Source organism: Carcharhinus amblyrhynchos, chromosome 10 (genome assembly GCF_965287045.1).
Source record: "Carcharhinus amblyrhynchos chromosome 10, sCarAmb.v2.hapA, whole genome shotgun sequence".
NCBI classification, from domain to species: domain Eukaryota; kingdom Metazoa; phylum Chordata; class Chondrichthyes; order Carcharhiniformes; family Carcharhinidae; genus Carcharhinus; species Carcharhinus amblyrhynchos.
The window spans coordinates 103,733,321-103,759,516 of record NC_137333.1 but is presented as its reverse complement, the minus strand read 5'-3'; the positions used below and the strand labels follow the sequence as shown (position 1 = coordinate 103,759,516).

General features: G+C 47.4%; 1 protein-coding gene across 2 annotated transcripts in view; it reads right to left on the bottom strand.

Annotated features, from left to right (window-relative positions):
* gdpd5b (glycerophosphodiester phosphodiesterase domain containing 5b) overlaps positions 1-26,196 on the bottom strand; it is a 238,203-nt gene that overhangs the window by 34,890 nt on the left and 177,117 nt on the right. For both annotated transcript variants that reach the window (XM_080197703.1, XM_080197704.1), the window contains exons 7-12: positions 25,130-25,223; positions 23,840-23,985; positions 10,331-10,413; positions 8,240-8,390; positions 6,593-6,814; positions 818-975 (exon numbers count right to left, since the gene is read on the bottom strand). In XM_080197703.1, coding sequence (XP_080053829.1) covers positions 818-975; positions 6,593-6,814; positions 8,240-8,390; positions 10,331-10,413; positions 23,840-23,985; positions 25,130-25,223 — 854 coding nt within the window. The remainder of the gene's footprint in view (positions 1-817; positions 976-6,592; positions 6,815-8,239; positions 8,391-10,330; positions 10,414-23,839; positions 23,986-25,129; positions 25,224-26,196) is intronic.

Sequence of the window (26,196 nt, the reverse complement as noted above, 5' to 3'; positions counted from 1 at the left end):
AAAGAATATTATTAAACTAGAAAGAGTGCAGAAAAGAGTTACTAGCTTGCTACCAGGACTTGATGGCTTAATTTATCAGGAGAGACTGCATAGACTGTGATGCTTTGCCCAGAGCGTGGGAGGCTTAGGGGTGATCTTTTAGAGGTCTATAAAATTACAAAGTGCACAGATTAGGTAGCCAACATCTTTTCCCAAAGGTTGTGGAATCTAAAACCAGTGGGCTTAGGTTCAAGGTGAGAGATACAAAAATGTCCAGAGGGGCAATTTTTTCACAGAGAGCAGTGAGTGTCTGGAACGAGTGGCCAGAGGTAGTAGTAGAGGTGGGCACAATTTTGTCTTTTAAAAAGCACTCAGACAATTACATGGGTACGATGGATATAGAGGGATATGGGCCAAACATGGGCAACTGGGACTAGATTAGTGATAAAAACTGGGCGGCAGGGACAAGTTGGGCCAAAGGGCTTGTTTTCAGGCTGTAAATCTCTATGGGAGTGACCCAAGCTGGGAATAGAATCTGGGCCCCTGGCATTGAGGCAGTAGTGCTATTCACTGTGACACCGTGCCATCCATGATCTCACTGAATGGATGGCAAATTGAAGAGTTCAAAGGACCTATATATTTACATGTTCATATATGTATATATGTTCATATTTCCTTATGTTTAAAGGGAGATTAGGTAGCAACCTAAAAGAGGTGAAATAAACTGATAGAAAGCTTATGCAGATCACAAACATTGGCATCAGCCCAATGGGCCAAATGGTCTGTTTTGGTGCTCTATATTCTATATTATTTGAAGGACGCTAGCAGTTAGTTGTACCGCATCTCCTTGGTGTTGACTTTGTTGTAGCGTAGGTTTAATCCAGTAATGCCTTGACTGTGGAGCATAGTCGCATTTTGTTTCATGGAGGACATCTGCTGGAAACCTGGTGCCATTTGCTGAACCAACAATCTGTCCTCTTCTGGGAGCCATATCACCTGAAAATACAGAGCCAAAACTTAATACCTATCACCACATTGAAGTGTGACGACACTGTGCCTTTAAGAAATGTATCTTAGTCATATTTCTGTGCAGGATGTTTTTAGCAGTCCCTTCCATTTTATCAGTGCCACTGGGTCTATAAGTGGTAGCCCTGCATTGTTACTGCAGCAGCATAATTGCTCCTAATTGCTAGAATGCTTGCTTTAATCTAGATTAATGCTTTTCTATTATTCTTTCTGCACTATAGGGTTTCTATGATAGCCATGATTCTTTGTGTTCCCCCAGGGTTTTGCAGAGTGGGACGTGATTGACAGTGACATCAGTTGACTCAGTGGAGCTAGGCTTACGCAGAGAACTCAAGCTTATTTGGAAGCTGCAGAGAGAGGTAGCCCTTTCGCTCTCTGAAGCCAGGAGACCAGGATCCACCAGACACTAGACTCATTTCTCTGACGTTCTGCTGCTTGAGGATATATCCTTCTCTGAGAGGCTGCTATATGAAAGTCAGAAGACAGGTGTACGTCTGGATCTCTGTCCAAAGGCGTTTAAATCTAACATTCACATAAGCATATCTGTTTTTGGTGCTGTCTGGTTCTGAAAGATTTATGTCTATGGGGCTCCTGCTAAAGTGGAACAATAGAGATGGATCGCTATTACGAATTATACTTTGTCAGATTTAAATATTTTAATTGATAAAAGTCATGCTAATTCTTTTGGTCATATTCTGTGTTTTAAATAAAGTTTATTTAATAAAAGCCCCCTACTGGGTCATTTGAATCATACCTGGAGTAAAACACCTCATGCTTACCCTAATGCTAAAGTCAAATGTGAAAGTTAGGATCCATGCCAATGTCACTATACACCTTGGAGTTTCTAATCTAGTCCCTAATGGAAAGGAGTGTTTTTATATTTATAGCGTCTTTAACAAAGGCATTTCACACAGGAGTGTAATCACACAGAAGTTTATTCAGTAACAGAATTTGGACTTCTCTCTGGCTAGGACAACCATTTATTGCCACCGTGTCTGGGCAAACAGGTAGATTTTAAATATTGTCTTAAGTGGCACAGTGGTTAGCCCTGCTGCCTCTCAGTGCCAGTTTGATTCCCAGCTTGGGTCACCGTCTATGTGGAGTTTGCACGTTCTCCCCGTGTCTGCGTGGGTTTCCTCCGGGTGCTCCGGTTTCCTCCCACGGTCCAAAAGATGTACTGATTTGACGCACTGGCTGTGCTAAGTTCTCCCTCAGTGTACCCGAACAGGCGCCGGAGCGTGGCGACTCGGGGATTTTCACAGTAACTTATTCGCAGTGTTAATATAAGCCACCTTGTGATTAATAAATAAACTTAAAAAGAGGACAGCAGGCGACGGTGCAGAGGGACCTTGGGGTCCTTGTGCATGAGTTGCAAAAACCCAGCCTGCAGGTGCAGCAGGTGGTCAGGAAGGCGAATGGGATGCTGGCCTTCATCGCGAGGGGGATTGAATATAAAAGTAGGGAGGTCTTGCTGCGACTGTGTAGGGCATTAGTGAGGCCACAGCTGGAGTACTATGTGCAGTTTTGGGCGCCGTACTTACGCAAGGATATTTTGGCCTTGGAGGGAGTGCAGAGGAGGTTTACTAGGCTGATGCCGGAGTTGAGGGGGTTGAGCTATGAGGAGAGGCTGAATAAACTAGGCTTGTACTCATTAGAGTTTAGAAGAATGAGGGGAGATCTCATTGAGACATATAAGATGATGAATGGGATGGATAGGATAGAGGTGGAGAGACTCTTCCTGCTCAGAAGGGACAGTAGGACTAGGGGGCACAGCCTCAAGATAAAGGGGGGGTGGTTTAGAATGGAGTTGAGGAAGAACTTCTTCACTCAAAGGGTGGTGAATCTCTGGAATTCTCTGCCTGTTGAAGTGGTGGAAGCTGCCTCGCTAAATATTTTTAAGACGTGGGTTGATGGGTTTTTGATAAGAGAGGGGATTAAGGGTTATGGGGAGAGGGCGGGAATGTGGAACTGAGCCACGACAGATCAGCCATGATCTTATTGAATGGCGGGGCAGGCTCGAAGGGCTAGATGGCCTACTCCTGCTCCTATTTCTTATGTTCTTATGGACAGTGATTTGATTTCATTGAATCCTACAGTGCAGAAGGAGGCCATTCGGCCCAACGAGTCTGCACCAACCACACAGGCACTATCCCCATAACCCCAGCTAGTGCCCCTGACACAAAGGGGAAAATTCACACAGACAAAGGGAGGATGCGCAACTCTGTACAGTGACCTAAACTGGGAATCGAACTCAGGTCCCTGGTGCTGTGAGGCAGCAGTGCTAACCACTGTGCCACCGTGCTACCCAATTATTGTTGTCGCATGTACTGGGATACAGTGTAAAGTATTGTTCCTTGCACGCTACACAGACAAAACATACAGTTCAGAGTTCATGGGGAGAAGGAAAGGAGAGGGTCCACAATGTAGAGTTATAGTTATAGCAAGAGTGTGGAGAAAGATCGGGGGATGTAGAGGTTTACGGAGAGAATGCCACACTTGGGGTGCAGGCAGCTGAACACCCAGTTGCCAATGGTGCAGCAATGAAACTCTGCATGATGCAAGAGGCCAGAATTAGGGGAGGTCAGAGGATTGTGGGTCTACTGGAGGTAACAGAGGGAGGGATTGTGGGTCTGCTGGAGGTAACAGAGGGAGGGAGGGAGGACAAAAGGAGAGTGGAGGGATTTGAGCACAACGATAATGAGCATTTTAAAATCGAGGAATTAGACTGGGAGCCGGCAATGGGTGGGATTTGACAGCCTCGCTCGGGTGGGACAAAAATTCCCAAAGGAAGTCCGAGATCCGGACCCTCGCCTGCACCGATTTTGTAGTGGACAAGGCGGTAGACTTCCGGCCAATGGGTCAGCGAGCCACAGGTAGCGAAAGAACAGATTTGCATTGATGTAGAGCCTTTGGGGCAGGATGTCCCCAAAATGCCTCACAGCCAATGAAGCGCACTTTGAGGAAATGTCACTGTTGGATCTGAGGCAGCAAAAAGTCTGCCAACACCAGGTTTGAGTCCAATCGATTTATTTGATAGTAAACTCACTAGCTTTCGGGGTTAGTCCCTTCGTCAGGTGAATGGAGAGTTCTGGCCTCAGACAGAGCGTATAACAGCACAGACAGTTTACAGATTACTGATTAGAATGCGAATCTTTACACCTAACCTGCTGTTCAAGTCTTAAAGTGGCCGACAATGTGAGTGGAAGGAGCACTGATCACAGGTTAAATATATCGAGGCAGCCAATACATGCACAGGAAGATCCCAAAAAAGGCAACACAACATAATCAGGTTACCTGAGTGCTATCGACTCAGGGATAAAGATCAAGCAGGATATCGGGGAGAGCTCCTCTCACTCTTTTTCAAAACAGTGAGCATGAGATCACATGAGGCAGATGTAGTTTTAGTTAAATGCTTAATCCGAATTCTGACACTTCCGTCAGCACAGTGCTGATTTAATGTCCAGATTTTGTGTATTTCGCCTAGATTTTGTGCTCAGTTTTTTTGGGATATCCAGAACCTCGATTCGAAGCGAAGAGTACCACCCACACGTAGAAATCTCAGTGTGGAGTAACTGGGCAGCGATTATTGTTGGGAACAGCAGCCCACACACCGACACTCCTCCAGTGCTCCCATTCCACTTCCTAATCCAGCAATACCGAGATTCCACGTTCGTACAAACACAAAAATTTTCCGGCAGACATAAAAGAAGCTCATCCATCAACAACTTGCATTTATGTAGCACCTTGCTACTATTGATGCTGGGTTCAAGGAGAGGATGTTGGGGAGAGTGCTGGGGGTTTGGCAGGGTGGATACTCAGACAAGCTTTCCCATTGTAGAGGAATTGGGGGTGTGGGGGGGGGGCACAGTTTCAGAATTAAGATGGAGATGAGAAATAATTTCCTCTCTGGACATTGCTAGCATTTGGGATTCTCTCCGTCAGAGAACAGTGGAAGCTGTTTGTCATGGAATATATTAAAAGCTGAGTTAGACAGAGTTTTGAACTAGAGGTGAGTTATGAGTTATAGGTTTATGGTGAGAGCGGAATGATACAAAAGGATCCAGAGGGGTAATTTTTTTCACGCAGAAGGCGGTGAGTGTCTAGAACAAGCTGCCAGAGGTAGTAGTAGGAGGTGGGTACAATTTTGTCTTTTTGAAAAAAAAGGAGGAACTTCTTCACTCAAAGGGTGGTGACTCTCTGGAATTCTCTGCCCGTTGAAGTGGTGGAGGCTGCCTCGCTAAATATATTTAAGTCACGGGTAGATAGGTTTTTGATAGGCAAGGGAATTAAGGGTTACGGGGAGAGGGCGGGAATGTGGAACCGATCCACTTCAGATCAGCCATGATCTTATTGAATGGCGGGGCAGGCTCGAAGGGCTAGATGGCCGACTCCTGCTCCTATTTCTTATGTTCTCAAAAGCATTTAGACAATTACATGGGTAAGATGGGTACAGAGGGATATGGGCCAAATACGGGCAATTGGGACTAGCTTAGAGGTTTAAAAAAAAGGGTGGCATGGACAAGTTGGACTGAAGGGCCTGTTTCCATGCTGTAAATCTCTAAGACTCTGAGTGTTGGCAAGTAAGTGGGGTTGAGCATATAGGATAATAGGAGCAGGAAAGCATTCAGTCCTTTATGCCTGCTTTGCCATTCAGTAAGACCGCTGGTTGTGGTCCGCCATTCACCCGCTTGCCATTCAGAAACTCTGTCTAACTCAGCCCCGAATATATTCAGTAACCCACATCCCCCACTGCTCTCTGGGGGAAGAGAATTCCAAACAGCAACATCCTCAGAAGAAATTCCTCCTCACCTCTCTCCTAAATTGAAGACCCATTATTTTTAAGCTGTGACCCTTAGTTCTAGTGTCCCCCACAAGACGACACATCCTCCTGGCACCCACCCTACGAACTCCCCTGAGGATCGTACGCATTTCAACAAGATCACCCCTCATTTTTCTAAACTCCAATGGATATTGGCCCAACCTGCTCAACCTTTCTCTGTAAGACAAGCCCCTCAATCCAGTAATGAGTTGAGTTGAGATCAGATCAGCCACGATAGCACTGAATGGTGAAACAGGCTTGAGGGGCCAAGTGGCCTATTCCCACTCCAAAACCTCACGTTCTTGTGTATCTCAGGGTTAAATTTTGTTTGCTGACGTTCCTGTAAAACCTTTCCATTTGTGCTAAATGTGCGACAGTGATGCAAGTCGTTGTTAGAATCCCTACAATGCAGAAGGAGGCCATTTGGCCCATTGAGTCTAACCGATTCTCAGAAAGAGCATCTTACCCACACCCCACTCCCTGCAGTCCCACACATTTCCCAGCGCTAAGCCATCTACTTAACCTAGGACACTAAGGGACAATTTAACAAGGCCGATGCACCTAATCTGCACATTTTTGAACTGCGAGGGGAAACCGGAGCGCCCGGAGGAAACCCACACAGACACGGGGAGAACATGCAAGCTCCACACAGTCACTCAAGGCCAGAATTGAACCTGGCTGTTGACAGAGCGACTGTTTTTCTCTCCTGTCTTGTCAACTTCATATCACAGATACGCATCGTCTAAAATCCAACTCCCAATGGCTCACCAGCTCCTGGGAAATCCCTGACTCCAGGATTGTCTCCAGGGTGACGTTGATCCAAGAAGAGTAGAAGGGGTGCTCTCGTGGAGGTCGCCAGAGGTTCACCATCACGGTCTTGTTCCGCTGAGCGGCCAGGCGGAGCACGTCCACCAGTCTGCAGAGGGACTGGTTCGAAGCCTCTTCGTTATCTTTCTGGGAGAGCGCCTGAGCTGTCCAAAATGGGTCCTCCTGAAACCCAAAGTCAAGGCGGCATGACACAACCTTAAAGAACCTGCATTTGCATAGCATCCTACACTGGGTCAGGGTATTCCAAAACCAACCTAACAGTCAATGAAGTACTTGTGAGCAAACACTCTCATACTGTAAGAAACAAGATGGCCACCTTTCCACATAGCAAGATCCCACAAACAGCCAAAACACCAGAAACATTGAACGTATTCGAGAGGCGGCTGGATATGGCACTTGGGGCAAATGGGATCAAAGGTTATGGGGAGAAAGCAGGGTTAGGTTATTGAGTTGGATGATCAGCCATGATCATGATGAATGGTGGAGCAGACTCGAAGGGCCAAATGGCCTCCTTCCTATCTTCTATGTTTCTATCACTGGTGTTTTACATGGTGTTGGTTGCGGGGGGGATAAATACTGACCTGGACACCGGGGAGAACTGCCATTCCCTTGTTCAAACTCATGGCTATGGGATTTTTTTTCATAAGGACACACAAGGGCTTATTTTAGTTTCTTGGCTGAAAGACAGCGCCTGTGACAATGCAGCACTCCCTCACTTGGAGGGTAAGCCTGGGTCATGCACTCAAGTCTCTTGAAGCTCCTTACTCAGAGGCAGGAGGTCCACTCACTGTGTCTCAGTTAAAAGTGGAAAAGAGGGGTTGAGTGGAGAGGAACAGAGAGTCCCAAAAGTACAGGACAAACGTTAAAACTGTCAAAAAAAAACAAGTGGACTTCATAACATAGGGGGTGGCACAGTGGTTAGCACTGCAGCCTCACAGCGCCACGGTCCCAGGTTCGATTTCCGGCTTGGGTCACTGTCTGTGTCTGTGTGGTCAGAGAGCAGAGGGGCTGACAGGGGAATAGGGGACAGAGAGTTCAGACATGGTCAGCACTGACCTCAGTTGACGGGGGATGGAATGTGGGAGGGGGGTGAGTATGGGAATAGTGGCATTTGGGGGTAAAGAGGGAATGGGAGAGCCAGTGCTTAGGATCAAAGTTGGAGGAAAAGTCCTGGGAAATCTAAGGGGGTGGGAGAACTGTTTAAATTTTAAGTTTATTTATTACTGTGACAAGTAGGCTTACATTAATGAAGTTACTTTAAAAATCCCATGATTGCCACATCCCAATGCCTGTTTGCGGGAGAATTTAGCACAGCCAATGCACCTAACCAGCACATCTTTCAAACTATGGGAGGGAACCGGAGCATTCGGAGGAAACCCATGCAGACACGGGGAGAACATGCAAACTCCATGCAGGTAGTGACCCAAACCAGGAATCGGACCCAGGTCCTTGACACTGTGGGGCAGCAGTGCTAACCCACCGTGCCACCAGAGTAAATGGTCAGGGATTTCCTGTCCGGCCCCACAGACTGCAGCTGGAGAGAGCGCGAGCAGGGAAACCCCGGCCTAGCTCTCGCCTTCAGCCTACCTCGAAGAACCAGAGACCGGCGTTCAGCATCTGCAGGTTGGTCCAGTTGAACATGGCCGCGTTGTCAAGGGCCCTGTCGGGGAACAGCCGCTCCACGTTGGTCGTCCGCCTCAACGTGGTGTCGTGGATCAGGAAGGGGACACCGTCATAGCTGTGGGAAGAAAGCGGATTGGTAAACGAGCTGGAGTTGGACAGCACGAGTTCCCCCAAACTGGGCTGGCGAGCGAGCCAGCCACACGGTCACACAACCTGTCCACAGGTCTGTGAGATTGTGAAATCTTCCTTTCTTAGAAACTAAACAAGAAAGACTGTGCTTATATATTCCCAAAGCACCTTACAGCGACTGGAATGCAATCACCCGTGTAAGGCAGCAACCAATTTGTGCACAGCAAGATCCCTCAAACAGCAATGGTCAGTTAATCACTCCCTCCCTACTTAGCAAGGTTCCCCCACAATTCTGAATGCTTCTATTAAATCTCCAGCATTTGTTACCCATCCCTAATCGCCCCTTGAACTGAGTATATTACTCAGCCCTCTGAGAGGGTAGTTAAGAATTAACATCATCGCTGTGGCTCTGGAGTCACATGTAGGCCAGGCTGGGTAAGGATGGCAGATTTCCTTCCCCAAAGGACATGAGTGAACCAGATGGGTTTTTACAATTGACAATGGTTTCACGGTCACCATTACTGAGGCGAGCTTTATATTCCAGGTTTCATTATTGCATTTGAATTCCACCATGTGGGGATTTGAACCCATGCCCTTCAGAGCATTAGTCTGGGCCTCTGAATTACCAGCTCAGTGACGATATTACGAAGCCACCATCTCCCCCAGGATATTTATGCAGTGACCTGATGCAGGCAGAGACTAACTGCTTGGGACAAGGGCTGCGCTGAGAGAGACAGAGAGAGCGAGCGGGGGGGTTAGGAAGTGTGCAGGTGTACGAGAGTGAGAATCGGTGTGTGCGCGCGTGCGTCAGAGCAGTCTCTGAGTGAGCCACTGGAAAGAGTCGGTGAGTGCAGGGGTGAATAACTGGGGGCAGAGGAGGAAGTTGGAAAGAGGGGGCTGGTGTGTTTGCTGGGAGAAGATGGGAAAGTGTGTGTGCGTGGAGTGAGTGAGTGAGTGAGTAGTGGTGGAGTGAAGAGGCTGATTACAATGCGTGGGGGACTGGAGAGAAGAGTGTCTCATTTAGTCACCAGGGAGTGTGTAGTGTTTGGCAAAAACCTACAAAAAATATCAAATACTATTTTTACAAAGCAGCTGAAATACTCAAATTTCCACATATTTTACATGTTGATGAAAGTTTCCGTAGTCCCAGATGACTGGTAGTGATTTAACCTGAGGATCACCAAGCTCGGACGAGGGTGGCACAGTGGTTAGCATTGCTGCCTCACAGTGCCAAGGACCCAGGTTCAATTCCGACCTCGGGTCACTGTCTGTGCGGAGTCTGCACCTTCTCCCCGTGTCTGCGTGGGTTTCCTCCGGGTGCTCCAGAATCCCCCCACACTCCAAAGATGTGCGGGTTAGGTGGATTGGCCATGTTAAATTGCCCCTTAGGCAATTAGCAGGATAAATAGGTGGGGCTATGGGGATATATAGGATTGTTGCCAGTACAGGATTGATGGCCTGAATGGCCTCCAGCTGCTCTGCAGGGATTCTATGATGGGCAAGGTCGAGAAGACCTTGAATTCATGAATTCAACTCATGGTCAATCTCAGCTGGTACGGGAACTGAACCCACGCTGTTGACGGGTCTCTACATCCTGAGCCAGTGCCCAGCTAACTGAGCTAAACTGACCCCGATCTATGATCGCTTAGATGGTTATATAATGAGTGTCGCTAATGTTGCTCTATTGTAGTTTTATCCTCATTGGCTCACACTGGAAAATAGTTTGGCAAGGACTGACCCAGGCTCCGCTCTCAGTGGAAAAACACTTATCTCAGTCCTCTGTGACTGAGTCCTTATCCTGGAGGCCGTGTGATAGGTCGGGAATGAGAACCTTTAAAGCGATGTAGCAAATGACAGCGTGATTGCTTTCTCAGATAGATAACAAGCAGGATTTTTGTTTGATGTTTGCAAAGTCTCTGAACTCACCTGATTGTCACATTGACATTGAAACCATCCGCTTGCCACTCTGCCGCTTTCTGGAACGACATCAGGGTGTTCTCCGGGGCTAGCTGCCGGGAAAAGGGATCAGAGCGGAGACACAATTCACTGGCTGTAAAGATTCGAGGAGGCAGTTCTCATTCCTGCTCCAAATGTCCTCTCAGGACTTGCTGAAATCAATTACATTAATCCCAAGAAGCATGGCGTAAAGAATTGAGGATGTTGACTATCTGTTCAGATCAAACCATAGAACATAGAACATTACAGCGCAGTACAGGCCCTTCGGCCCTCGATGTTGCGCCGACCAGTGGAACCAATCTAATGACCCTCTAACCTAAACTATTCCAATGTTATCCATATGCCTATCCACTGACCATTTGAACGCCCTTAAAGTTGGCGAGTCCACAACTGCTGCAGGCAGGGCATTCCACGCCCTTACTACCCTCTGAGTAAAGAACCTACCTCTGACATCCATCCTATAATTACCACCCCTCAATTTAAAGCTATGTCCCCTTGTGTTAGCCATCACCATCCGAGGAAAGAGGCTCTCACTATCCACCCTATCTAACCCTCTGATCATCTTGTATGCCTCAATTAGGTCACCTCTTAACCTTCTTCTCTCTAAAGAAAATAACTTCAAGTCCCTCAGCCTTTCCTGATAAGACCTTCCCACCATACCAGGCAACATCCTGGTAAACCTCCTCTGCACCCTTTCCAATGCCTCCACATCCTTCTTATAATGCGGCGACCAGAACTGTACGCAATTCTCCAAGAGTTTTGTACAGTTGCAACATGATCTCACGGCTCCGAAATTCAATCCCTCTCCCAATAAAAGCTAACATACCGTACGCCTTCTTAACAACCTTATCAACCTGGGTGCCAACTTTCAGGGATAATTCCTGAACCAGAGGCCATTCAGCCCCTCAAGATGGCCTATCAACTGAATGGTGAGACAATCAATTAATATTATCAGTCCACCGACTCCCACAGCTACCTTGGCCACACTTCCTCACATCCTACTTCCTGTAAGGATTCCATTCCCTTCCCCCAGTGAAACAGCTAAATTAGAGGAAGGGCAAAATTAGAGAAATAGTGAAACAGCGCAATAGAGAAATAGCAAAACAGACAAATAGCAAATCTCTGGAATTCTCTGCCCGTTGAAGTGGTGGAGGCTACCTCGCTAAATATATTTAAGTCACGGGTAGATAGGTTTCTGATAGACAGGGGAATTAAGAGTTACGGGGAGAAAGCAGGAAAGTGGAACTGATCCACTTCAGATCAGCCATGATCTTACTGAATGGCGGGGCAGGCTCGAAGGGCTAGATGGCCTACTCCTGCTCCTATTTCTTATGTTCTTAAAACAGCGAAACGGCAAAACAGTGAAATAAAGAAACAGAGAATTAGTGAAACAGCGAAACAACGAAGGGTGGCACAGCAGCACAGTGGTTAGCACTGCTGCTTCCCAACCCAGGAACCTGGGTTCGATTCCTGGTTTGGGTCACTGTGTGAAGTCTGCACATTCTCCCTGTGTCTGCGTGGGTTTCCTCCAGGAGCTCCAGTTTCCTCCCACAGTCCAAAGATGTGGGGTGACGTTGATTGGCCATGCTAAAATTGCCCCTTAGTGTCCTGAGGTGCATAGGTTTGCGGGATTAGCCGGTAAATGTGTAGGGATATAGGGGTAAAGCCTGGGTGGGATTGAGTTCAGTGCCGACTCAGTGGTCAGATGGTCTCTTTCTGCAATGTAGAGTTTCTATGATTCAATGAAAGAGCAAAACAGCAAAATAGTGAAACAGCGAGAGTGAAATTTAGAGACGCAAGGACTGATTAGGGACAGTCAGCATGGCTTTGTGAATGGAAAATCATGTTTCACAAATTTAATTGTGTTTTTTAAAGGGGTAACCAAGAAGGCAGAGGGCAGTGCAGTTGATGTTGTCTACACGGACTTTAGCAAGGCCTTTGACAAGGTACCACATGGTGGATTGTTGCATAAGGTTAAATCTCACGGGATCCAGGGTGAGGTATCTAAATGGATACAAGACTGACTTGATGACAGAAGCCAGAGGATGGTTGTAGAGAGTTGTTATTCAAACTGGAGACCTGTGACCAGCGGTGTGCCTCAGGGATCAGTGCTGGGCCCACTGTTATTTGTCATTTATATTAATGATTTGGATGAGAATATAGGAGGCATGGTTAGTAAATTTGCAGATGACACCAAGATTGGTGGCAAGGTGGACAGTGAAGAAGGTTATCGCAGATTGCAACAGGATCTTGATCAATTGGCCCAGTGGGCTGATGAATGGCAATTGGAGTTTAGTTTAGATAAACGTGAGATGATTCATTTTGGTAGATCAGACTAGGGCAGGACTTAGTTAATGGTAGGGAGAGTTACAGAACAAAGAGATCTAGGGGTACATGTTCATCGCTCCTTGAAAGTGGAGTTACAGGTGGACAGAGTGGTGAAGAAGGCATTCGGCATGCTTGGTTTCACTGGTCAGAACATTGAATACAGGAGTTGGGACATCTTGTTGAAGTTGTACAAGACATTGGTAAGACCACACTTGGAATACTGTGTGCAGTTCTGCTCACACTATTAGTAAAGTTAAAGTTTATTTATTAGTCACAAGAAACGATTACATTAACACTGCAATGAAGTTACTGCGAAATTACCCTAGTCGCCACAGTCCGGCGCCTATGCACCCAACCATCACGTCTTTCAGAATGTGAAAGGAAACCAGAGCACCCGGAGGAAACCCATGCAGACACGGGGAGAAATGGTGAGACACCGGGCCAGCGAGGGCGCCGACCAGCGAGTCAATATGGTCCTCAGCTCACAGCTGTGTTCAGCAGCTCCGCGCTGACTTAGTGATGTACCATCCAGAGCAGCTAGTCTCCCTCGTAACATCCCTGTCACCCTGCCAGACTGCAGCCACCCGGAGCAATGGACAAACACAAAGACCCACCACTGCACTCAGAAACTATCAGGCTTTTAAAGACAAAAAGAGGAGATACTGAAATCCTCAGCAGGCCAGGGATATCTGTGGAGATCTTGCATCAGAGCCCGCTGACATGTGGGGTTAACTCTGTTCTTCACTCCATAGTTGCTGTTGGCCCGCTAAATATTTCTAGCATTTTCTGTTCTTATTTTGGATTCCCAGTATCTGTTTACATATTATGATGTGGAGATGCTAGCGTTGGACTGGGGTGGGTGGAGAGTTGGGTTCACAAACAGGGCATATATCGACACAGATTCAGTTACAAGATAATGGATAGAATGCAAACCTTAAACAGGTAATCTAGTCTTTACAGGTACAGACAACGCAAGTGGAGAGAGACTTAATCACAGGTTAAAAAAGGTTCAAATGACCACAATTTAAACGGCAGAAGAAAGAGGGTGCTGATTGTTTGACACGTTGGTTCTGACTTGTCAAGGGGTTGTCATGGAGAAAGCACTGGGGAATTTGGAGGCTCCCACGCTTCCAGGTAATTCAAACAAGGCACAAGTATTTCCTGCGATTGGGCAGCATACGCTGAACAATCCTGAGTGCTCCAGCAGGTACAGTAGCGATTGATTTACGATTATCATTCGAGCTTGTAACAGCTCATTTACATTTGTTAGAAGCGACACAGACCTCAGATCTCAGGCTTGCTCGGTCGTGGCGCTCCAACTCCCACTCACCTGATGAAGGAACAGCGCTCCGAAAGCTCGTGCTACCAAATAGACCTGTTGGACTTTAACCTGGTGCGAGACTTCTTACCGTGTTAAAAATTGCATTTTTATAGTTTTAAAAAATGCAATACTCAAATTGACCACTGGATGGGGCAAGATGACTATATGTTAAATATTTTTCAGTAAAAGACAGAAATTATCTGCATTGATGGATAAAGCACCAGAAATCCAAGTGACATGCTTATTACATGTTTGATGGGGACAGTGTAGAGGGAGCTTTACTCTGTATCTAACCCCATGCTGTACCTGTCCTGGGAGTGTTTGATGGGGGACAGTGTAGAGGGAGCTTTACTCTGTATCTAACTCCATGCTGTACCTGTCCTGGGAGTGTTTGATGGGGATAGTCTAGGAGGAGCATTACTCTGTAACCTGTCCGACACATGCTGATAATTAGAACATAAGAACATAAGAAATAGGAGCAGGAGTAGGCCATCTAGCCCCTCGAGCCTGCCCTGCCATTCAATAAGATCATGGCTGATCTGTTGTGGCTCAGTTCCACTTTCCCGCCCTCTCCCCACAACCCTTAATCCCCTCGCCTATCAAAAACCTATCAACCCGCGTCTTAAATATATTTAGCGAGGCAGCCTCCACCACCTCAATGGGTAGAGAATTCCAGAGATTCACCACCCTTTGAGTGAAGAAGTTCCTCCTCAACTCCGTTCTAAACTGCACCCCCCCCCCTTTATCTTGAGGCTGTGCCCTCTAGTCCTACTGTCCTTTCTGAGCGGGAAGAGTCTCTCCACCTCTATCCTATCCATCCCATTCATCATCTTATACGTCTCAATGAGATCTCCCCTCATTCTTCTAAACTCTAACGAGTACAAGCCTAGTTCATTCAGCCTCTCCTCATAGTTCAACCCCCTCAACTCCAGTATCAGCCTAGTAAACCTCCTCTGCACTCCCTCCAAGGCCAAAATATCCTTGCGTAAGTACGGCGCCCAAAACTGCACACAGTACTCCAGCTGCAGCCTCACCAATGCCCTATACAGCCGCAGCAAGACCTCCCTACTATTATATCCAATCCCCCTCGCTATGAAGGCCAGCATCCCATTCGCCTTCCTGACCACCTGCTGCACCTGCAAGCTGGGTTTTTGCGACTCATGCACAAGGACCCCGAGGTCCCTCTGCACCGTCACCTGCTGCAGTTTTTCGCCCCGTAAGTAATAGTCCTTCCTACCATTATTCCTACCAAAGTGGACAACTTCACACTTGCCAACATTAAATTCCATTTGCCAGTTCCTGGCCCATTCGCCCAGCCTATCTAGATCCTTCTGCAGACTCTCCACACCCTCCGCACAATTTGCCGTTCCACCAATCTTGGTGTCATCAGCAAATTTCAACACCATACACTCGGTTCCCTCCTCCAGGTCATCTATATAAATGGTAAATAGCTGAGGCCCCAGCACCGACCCCTGGGGCACTCCACTAGTCACCAACCGCCAATCCGAATAGCACCCATTGACCCCCACTCTCTGCCTCCTATTTGACAACCAATCCTCTATCCACGCTAACACCCTACCCCCAACTCCATGCCCCCTTACCTTCTGCAATAACCTCTTGTGATCTATTAAGTAGACCATGATCTATTCTCAGTGATATTCCCCTTTCTGCTCACTCCAATAAGCTCACTTTCTGCACCAATATTGAAATATTTCAGCTCCTGTCTTGTGGCTGACAGGAAACTGAGCCAGAGAAACATGTGGACTTTATTAAACTTTATTTCGCATAAAAAGTCAAACTTATAATTGGCAACCGGCGATAAACTCTTTCATTCCCAGAGACTTCTTTCTGAGCAGGGGACAGTTTCAGCGACTTGTGCGAGACACATTAGAACTAACACCTGCTCAGCAACGGCACTGTGTGAACATTTCGGACTTCCTCTTGCTCCATTTTGTGGAGTCAAAGAATCCCTACAGTGCAGAAGGAGGCCATTCAGCCCATCGAGCCTGCACTGACCACAACCCCACCCAGGCCCTATCCCCATAACCTCGTGCATTAACCCACTAGTCCCCCTGACGTCAAGGGGCAATTTTAACGTGGCCAATAAACTCAATCCGCACATCTTCCGGAGTCCAATGGGAACGTACCCAAGTTCAAAGTCGTTTGTCCAGCTGTCAACGACACAGCAAATTCTCCAGCTTGGGGACAGATTTCAGGGACCGTTTAGCCAGAGGCGGTGAATTCAGAAGAAAACCTCTTCTCAAATTGTAAGGAGTGGTGGGGCGAGGGCGGGGGATAGCTTTGGTAGGCGCCAGACCTGAAGTGGGGGGGGGCGCGCCCATCGAGTCCGATCCGCCTGAACAGCCAAGGCCTCACTCGAGTAATCCCAAATATCCAACCTCCGTCAGCCTCCTGAACATGGTCAGGTTGAGCGTGGAGGACAGGGCAGTTTCCAGCCTTGCCTCTAGATGGGGCACTTTCCTCAGGCTGGGGAATAGAACCCAGGAAAGTGTGGCATCAACCTATTAGGTTGGACTAAAACCTGGTGTTGTCAGACTTTTTACTGTGTTTACGCCAGTCCAACGTCGGCATACCCACATCATTAATCCTTTACCGCAGAGGGTTCTATTCCTCAGTCTGAGGGAAGTGCTCCATCTAGAGGCAAGGCTGGAAACTGCCCAATCCTCCGCGTTCATAGAACGTAGAACACTACAGCACAAACAGGCCCTTCGGCCCACAAGTTGCGCCGATCATATCCCTACCTACCAAACCCATCTATAACCCTCAATCCCATTAAATCCCATGTACTCATCCAGAAGTCTCTTAAAAGACCCCAGTGAGTTCGCCTCTACCACTACCGACGGCAGCCGATTCCACTCACTCACCACCCTCTGAGTGAAAACCTTACCCCTGACATCTCCTCTGTACCTGCTCCCCAGCACCTTAAACCTGTGTCCTCTCATAGCGACCATTTCAGCCCTGGGAAATAGCCTCCGAGAATCCACCCTATCTATTCCTCTGAACATTTTATAAACCTCTATCAGGTCACCTCTCAACCTTCATCTCTCCAGGGAGAAGAGACCCAGCTCCCTCAACCTATCCTCATAAGGCATGCCTCCCAATCCAGGCAACATCCTTGTAATTCTCCTCTGCACCCTCTCAATAGCTTCCACATCCTTCCAGTAGTGAGGCGACCAGAACTGCGCACAGTACTCCAAGAGGGGTCTGACAAGGGTCTTATAAAGTTGCAGCATTACCTCCCAACTCCTAAACTCAATCCCTCGATTGATGAAGGCCAGTACACCATACACCTTCTTGACCACATCCTCTAGCTACAAGGCTGATTTAAGAATCCTGTGGACCTGGACCCCAAGGTCCTTCTGATCCTCTACACTGCTAAGAGTCCTACCCTTGATACTGTCCTTCATCCAACATTCAACGTGGCCACACTTGGAAGTCTGACAGAGATTGGACATTCACTTTTACTTAAGTGGGGCCTTGGCTGTTCAGGCGGATCAGACTCAATGGGTTTGCCTCCCACCTTAGGATTGACGTGTATGAAATCTACCCCCCCCCCCCCCCCACCCCACTTCCAAAATGAGAAGAGATCTGCTTCTGAATTCAGGGCTGTTGAGGCTGGATGGTGAAGTATGTTCAAGGCTGAGACAGAGAGAGTTTTAATCAGTCAGGAAATCGAGGGTTACGTGCAGGAAAGTGGAGTTGAGGATTATGTCGGAGCTGTCATGATCTCATTGAATGGCAGAGCAGACTCGATGGGCTGAATGGCCTACTTCTCCTCCTCCATCTTATGGTCTTAGGCCCAGGGAGAAGATCGGCCATAATAGATTCGAGCAAAGCTGGTGACAAATGAATTTCAGTGCAGGGAATGTGAAATGTGAGATAGAACAAGGGGCTTTGAAAATGGTCTGAAGTCAAAGACAGTGGAGGTTCAGAGAGACTTTGGGGATCCAGTTACACAGCTCATTGAAAGGTCGGAGAAATGAAGAGGAAGGCTGGCCTTTAATATCTGCAGGGACTGGATTACAAGGGGTTAGTGATAATGTCTGAACCATGAAAAGCAATGGTCAAATAGAGAAGTCACAGCACAGGAGGCGGCCATTCAGCCCATCTTGTCCATGCCAGCCCCAGGACACCCAGATGCCCTTTCTAATCCCACCTTCCTGCATGCAGCCCATAGCCCTGCAGCTTACAGCACTTAAGATGCCTTTCCAGGTACTTTTTAAAAGAGTTTAGGGTCTCTGCCTTCACCAGCAACTCAGGTAATGAATTCCAGACACCCACCACTCTCTGTGTAAAAGGTCTCTTCCTTGTGTCCCCTCTCCACCTACTGCCTCTCTTGAATCTAACGTCCCCTGGTTCTAGAATTCTCCGCCAAGGGAAAAGACTTCACCCTGTCCATTCCACCTCGTTCCCTCAATTTTGTACAGCTGCAGTCCTGCAAATATTCTGGGATACGCTGTAGATTTGAGGAAAGCGCAGCAGGAAAGGGTGGTGGCTGAGTTTGAAGGGTTAAGCTACGAGGAGAGATTTTCTCCTCGCCTTTTTAAGTATATATCCAATTCAAGTTTGTAGGTCCTTGTTGAATCTGCTTCCGCCAACCTTTTAGAGAGCACTTCCCGGAACATAACTCACTAAGTGAAAAGGTAGTCTCCCCGATTCCGTCACTTTTATTAATAATATATTTTGTCTGGTTAGTGACCAAGTTTCTCCTTACTCACCCTGTCACAACTCTTTGGAATCTTAAACACCTCTATCAAATTTTCCCTGAGCAACTTCTGATCCTGGGAATTTATGTTGGGTTGGGCCATATCATGGTCCGCGTGTAGCGTTCCACTTGTGGCACGAGGATCTTTCTGGATTTTATGGGCCCATTTTGGGTTTCGGAAAGACAAGGCAGTCATCGGGGGGGGGCAGAAATGAACACAAACCCCTGCTGGAGTTGGGACAATTTCCCTAACCCAGCGACATGTGGAACGAACTGACGTCCAGTCCTGATAGGGGGTTACTCCCTTTGCCAGGAATGGATCCGACTGGGATCAGGATCTTTCAGCAGGAATAAACTGGCATGATTTGGCACATTCCAATTCTGCACGGTGGGAGTGAGTAAGGATGAGTTTGATCCATTGGATGCCACCTATTAAGAGTAAATGGGAAGGGGTTTGATCCATTGGAATTATGTACACTGGGAGTGCATTGTGATTAGAATTATGTACACAGAGTGAATAATGATTAGAATTATGTACACAGGGTGAATCGTGATTAGAATTGTGTACACTGGGAGCGAATAGTGATTAGAATTGTACACACTGACTCCATTAGCAAGTGTGTAGAAGACTGTGCCAAAAAAGCAAATCCATATATTCCCCAATCGGAAACCATGGATGAACAGGGATACCCACTGCCAGGTCTGAGGCGTTCAAGTCAGGCGACCTTTGACCTACACAAGAAAGCCAGATCTAAGATGACCCATCAAAGGTGCCAAAAAGCAGCTCCGGGCCAAGCTAGAGTCCCAGGCTAACCACACCCACCCCCTACCGTCTATGGCAAGGTCTGCAAGACGTAACAGGCTACAAGGTGAAGGCGTGTAAAATCGCCAGCTCCAACGCACCCCTCTCTGATGAGCTTAACGCATCCGTTTTGAGCAAGAGGTCAGTGAGAGCGTGCCCTCCACCCTGGATGAACCTGTACCTGGGGGGTCACCACTGCAGATGTCAGAGCAGCTTTCTCGAAGGTCAACCCACGGACTGGCTTGGATGGGGTACCCGGACGTGCGTGTTCACAGCCATCTTCAACCTCTCTCTACAACAATCTGAGGTCCCTATCTGCTTTAAGGCAGTGACCATCATCCCGGTTCCAAAGAAAAGCCAAGCAGTGTGCCTTAGTGACTATGGGCCGGTGGCTCTGACATCCATCTTTATGAAGTGCTTCGAAAGGTTAGTCATGACACAAATCAATTCCAGCCTCCCGGACTGCCTGGATCCACTACAGTTTGCCTACCGCCGCAACAGGTCCACAGCAGACACCATCTCCCTAGCCCTGCTCTCAACCCTGGAACACCGAGGACACCAAAATGTCAGACTCCTATTTATTGACTACAGCTCAGCCTTCAACACCATTATTCCCACAAAACTCATCTCCAAACTCCGTGGCCTGGGTCTCGGCTCCTCCCTCTGCGACTGGATCCTGAACTTCCTAACCCACAGACCACAATCAGTAAGGATAGGCAATAACACCTCTTCCACGATCATCCTCAACACCGGTGCCCCACAAGGCTGTGTTCTCAGCCCCCTACTATATTCCTTATACACCTATGACTGTGTGGCCAAATTCCCCTCCAATACAACTTTCAAGTTTGCTGACGATACCACCGTAGTGGGTCAGATCTCAAACAATGACGAGAATGAGTCTAGGAACGAGATAGAGAGTCCGGTGATCTGGTGCGGTGACAATAATCTCTCCCTCAATGTCAACAAAATGAAGGAAATTGTCATCGACTTCAGGAAGCATAGTGGAGAAAATGCCCCTGTCTACATCAACGGGGATGAAGTAAAAACAGTCAAATGCTTCAAGTTTTTAGGTGTCCTGATCACCAACAACCTGTCCTGGTTCCCCTCCATGCCAACACTACAGTTAAGAAAGCCCACCAATGCCTCTACTTTCTCAGAAGACGAAGGAAATTTGGCATGTCAGCTACGACTCTCACCAACTTTCACCGATGCACCATAGAAAGCGTTCTTTCTGGTTGGATCACAGCTTGGTATGGGCTCCTGCTCTGCCCAAGGCTGCAAGAAACTACGAAGAGTCGTGAATGACGCCCAGTCCATCACTCAAACCAGCCTCCCATCCATTGACTCCATCTACACTTCTCGCAGCCAGCATAACTAAGCACCTCACACACCCTGGACATTCTCTCTTCCACCTTTAGGAAAACGATACAAAAGTCTGAGGTCACATACTAACCGAGTCAAGAACAGCTTCTTCCCTGCTGCTGTCAGACTTTCGAGTGGACTTACTTTGCATTGAGTTGATCTTTCTCTATACCCTAGCTATGACTGTAACACAGTATTCTGCACTCTCTCCTTTCCTTATCCATGAATGGTATGCTTTGTCTGTGTAGCGCGCAAGAAACAATACTTTTCATTGTTTGTTACTACATATGACAACGATAAATCCAACCAAATCTAATCACTGGGAGTGAACAGTGATTGGAATTGTATACACAGGGATGGGATCTTCCGTCCACACTCTCCCCGAAACTGGAAAATCCCACCCGAGGTCAACGGCCCTTTCCATGGTCTGCTCCTCAACTGCTCCCATTCCCGTGGCGGGCGCAATGGGAAAATTCACCCTGGGAATGAATGGCTATTGGAATTATGTACACTGGGACTGAACGGGAATTGGAATTCCATACACTGTGAGAGAATGGCAATGAACAAGAGTTGGAATTCCATACAACAGGAGTAAGTGCGATTTGACTTCCAATATGCAGGAGTCTGGAGCAGCAAGAGACAACAGATTTATTTTGATAGGTGAGTGACTCATTAAACTAAGTAATATCCATTCGTGCCAATGCTGAATTTCCAATAAAGCAAAATGTAAAAAGGTCAAGGAGAAACTTTGCAGGAATAAATGAACAACAAGTACAAAAGCAATATTGGCATGAGCCACTTTCAGACACACAGTTTCCTCAATGTCAGACATCTCACATCTACATACTTGACCTGGCAATGATGTCAAATTACCATTTCTGCCACAGCGCAGACACCCCCAACCATTCTGACTAATCCTTCCCCTCAATGCATCTTTCAAAGGATTGATTTTTCAAAAACCTCTTTGATAACAGGCTCAAGATTCATGAATCATCTTCTCTTCCCACGCCCAGAACAACAGGGCAAACTCCTGAGGAATTATAGCCACTTTATCACCCAGAACTCCCACCAATACAGCCTCATAGGACATGCCCAGCAATATTCCCAAAAGTAGGAGTCGTGCACAAAAACATAAGGAACAGGAGGGGACCTCATGGTCTATTAAGCCTCTTGTAAAACATTCTCTGTGCCAGCGTGCCTTTGTAATGTAAAGGTGCTGGGCACAGTAAGGGGTGATGTGGGACTGGAGAATATGGTACGACGTATAGAGTTTTTCCGAGGCTGTGTCCCATAGTTGTAGAATCCTCCAGCCAGGGGAAGTAGTCTCTCGGCAGCTATCCAACTCAGCTCCTTTAAGAATTTTCTACCTTCCAATGAGGTCAACTTTCATTCTTCTAAACGCCAAATATTATTGGCCAATCTACCCGATTGTGGAACCCTACTCAAGCCAAAACAACCTGTCTCACATTCCAAGCCGCAACACAGCGGCAAATTTGTGGGAAACAGGGGTGGAAATCCTGGGAAAACCAGTGTCCCTGTTTTCCACCACAGTCAAACCAGGAGATTGGCAGGAGTCCAGTGACCATTTCTGGCACAGAACTTTAGCATCATTGAGGAGTCAGAAGCATTTTTGCCAAAGCTTCATCTGCCCTCCAGAAGCATCCTCTGACTTTCCTCTCCTATCCTGGAGGTTGTCCCAGTTCAGCTGATTGTTCTGAACTGAAAAGATGTTTCTCTACGAGTTAATCCTGCTATAGTTAAGAAAGCCCGCCCACACTTCCACTTTCTCAGAAAACCAAGAAAATTTGGCATGTCCGCTACGACCCTCATCAACTTTTACAGATGCACCATAGAAAGCATTCTTTCTGGTTGTATCACAGCTTGGTATGGGCTCCTGCTCTGTCCAAGACAGCAAGAAAGTACAAAGGGTCATGAACAAAGCCCAATCCATCACGCAAACCAGCCTCCCATCCATTGGCTCTGTCTACACTCCCTGCTGCCTCGGCAAAGTAGCCAGCATAATCAAGGACCCCACGCACACCGGACATTCTCTCTTCCACCTTCTTCCTTCAGGAAAAAGATACCAAAGTCTGAGGTCACGTACCAACCGACTGAAGAACAGCTTCTTCCCTGCTGCTGTCAGACTTTTGAATGGATCTACCTTGCATTAAGTTGATCTTTCTCTGCACCCTAGCTATGACCGTAACACTACATTCTGTACTCTCTCCTTTCCTTGTCTATGAACGGTATGCTTTCTTTGTATAGCACCCAAGAAATACTTTTCACTGTATGTTGATACGTGACAATAATAAATCAAATCAAAATCAAGTCACTACAAAGGGTCGTGAATGAAGCCCAATCCATCATGCAAACCAGCCTCCCATCCATTGACTCTGTCTACACTTCCCACTGCCTCTGAAAAGCAGCCAACATAATTAAGGACCCCACGCACTTCAGACATTCTCTCTTCCACATTCTTCCGCTGGGAAAAAGATACAAAAGTCTGAGGATACGGACCAACCAACTCACGAACAGCTCCTTCCCTGCTGCCAGGTTTTTGAATGGTCCTGCCAGTTATTAAGTTGTTCTTTCTCTACACACTAACTGTAACTGCAACACTATATTCTGCACCTTATCCTTTCCTTCCCCCCTGTGTACTCTATGAATGGTGTGCTTTGTCTGTATAGCACGCAAGAAACAATGCTTTCCACTGTATGTTAATACATGTGACAATAATAAATCAAATCAACCAATCAATGTAACAGGTTTGGCAGGTAGGCTGTCCTCATCCCATTCCATACTTCCCTACACGGATCTACGCAAGCAACATTGGAGATACATTTCCAATGAGACTGATGATACTTTCCCACTTAGTAACAAGGAATTACATGGAAATTTACAGCAGTGGCCATTCGGTCCATCAATAGAGTGGTTACATACCATCGGCACGCCCCGGTTTCCAATGACAGCTGGCCTCCTGCTCAGATGCTCCCTCTTCATAATACAGGGAGAGTGGATGATGAGTGGGACCAGGTAAAGTGTTACTAAGAGTCCTAAATACGCCAAGATTAGAAAAATCTGAAAAACTGAAAGCAGATGAGTTGAGATTATTAGCAAGCAAGGCAGAAAACTAATCAGATGCAAAAAAGCAATCACGACAATGGGTCCAGTCTTCACTAGGGTAATGACAGAAGGTTTAATAGCGCTCGCTATTACTAATGCAATGTCGGGAGTTATAGAGCACCAGACAGTTGGCACTGCTCTGACCTTGCAGAGGTGCCAGTGCATCCTCAGCATCTTTAGTAAAATTGCTGCATTTGGACATTAAACACCCATAAACACACGTCACAGAAAGTTAGGGCTGGTAGTTAACAATGTAAGAAACTCTTTAATGGGGATATTCATATTCCTGACTGCCACACAACCTCTCCAGCCCAGAAACATAGAAGCTGATGCAGCAAAATCTCATTGTTATGGCTAATAAACTGCATTTTGAGATTGTTATGCTGCCCCCTCCCCTGCCCCCCACCCCCATTTCGGCCCCTTTATCTCTCTTTCGTAGATACTTCCTTCACTTTCTTTCTCTCTTTGCCTCGGATTTGATTCTAATTCACCCGATTTCCTTCTTAAAGGATCACAGAATTTTTACGGCGCAGACAGAAACTATTTGTTCCACTGAGTCTGTACCAATTCTCACAAAGGGTGTCCCACCATGGTACACCAGTCCGCACCCCGCACCCCCCCCCCCCGAATCCCCTCCCCCCCATCCCATATCCTCCCCTATCTCCATAAACCCACACATTTAGCATGGCCAATCCGTCTAACCTACACATCTTTGGGAGGAAGTCGGAGCACCCGGAGGAAACCCACGCAGACATGGGGAGAATGTGAACCAAGGCTGGAATCGAAGCCGGATCCCTGGCACCGCAAGGCAGAGTGCTATCCACTGTGCCGCACTTAGTTCCTCTGTCTCTTTCGCCAAGCTGAAGTCTCACTGGGTAAAAGTATTAGACTAACGGTCCCGCTATCCATCCAAGCTCAACACAGCTTATTGCCCTCACTGCAGCTGTTAACAGCAGACACTTCTGACAAGTTACACTGCAAAGCCCCACAAACTTCAAAGCCCGGGGGGGTGTGGGGCACTCGACGGGATGCCACATTCCAGCTAAACCCTGGGCCAAGGTGAAAAGCAGGGAGGCCCACACCGTCAGGCAATGGTTAATTACGTACCCACTTTCTCTGACCGAGCAAATTGCCCAGCAATGAGCCAGGCCAGCATCGTAGCAGCAGCAACTGCGCCAATGTGTAGGAACGGCGCCGTGGCCTGCGTGTGGAAGAGAAAAACAGAACGTCAATCTTACTCTCCATCAGGTTCTTCCTCCTTCCCTTGTATTGCTTTCAAAAACAGCGAGTTGGTCTTAGAGGATCGTAGAATCCCTACAGTGCAGAAGGAGGCCATTTGGCCCATCGAGTCTGCACCGACCACAACCCCACCCAGGCCCTATCCCCTTCATCCCTCTTATTTACCCTGCGAATCCCCCTGACATGAGAGTTAATTTAGCACTGCCAATCCACCGAACCTTACATAGAACATAGAATCATAGAACCCTACAGTGCAGAAAAAGGCCCTTCGGCCCATCGAGTCTGCACTGCCCACAATCCCACCCAGCCCTACCCCCATATCCCTACATATTTTATCCACTAATCCCTCTAAACTACCCATCCCTGGACACTAAGGGGCAATTTCTTAGCACGGCCAATCAACCTAACCCACACATCTTTGGAAGGAAACCCACGCAGACACAGGGAGAATGTGCAAACTCCACACAGACGGTGACCCGAGCCAGGAATCGAACCCAGGACCCTGGAGCTGTGAAGCAGCAGTGCTAACCCACTGTGCCACCGTGCTGCCCTGGCGGTGGAAGCACATTCAAGAGTAACTTTCAAATGGGAAATGATTAAATAGGAGACACCTGTAGGGCGTCTCCTACAGGTGGAGAGACCTTTGACAGAATCAAAGTCACACAGAGAGGAAAAGGCCCTTCAGCCCATCGAGTCTGCCCCAATAATGTCTACCGCACTAATCACATTTTCCTGCACTTGTCCCATATCCTTGAATGTTATGAAATTTCAAGTACTCATCTAAATATTTTTTAAACGTTGTAAGGTTTCCTGCCTCCACTGCCTTCCGAGAGAGTGCACCTCACTTGAGGAACCATTGGAAACTGAGAGTGAGTGATCACACCAGAGGGTGGAGATCTCACTCAATAGAAACTTCTGGAAGCACAGAGTAAGCA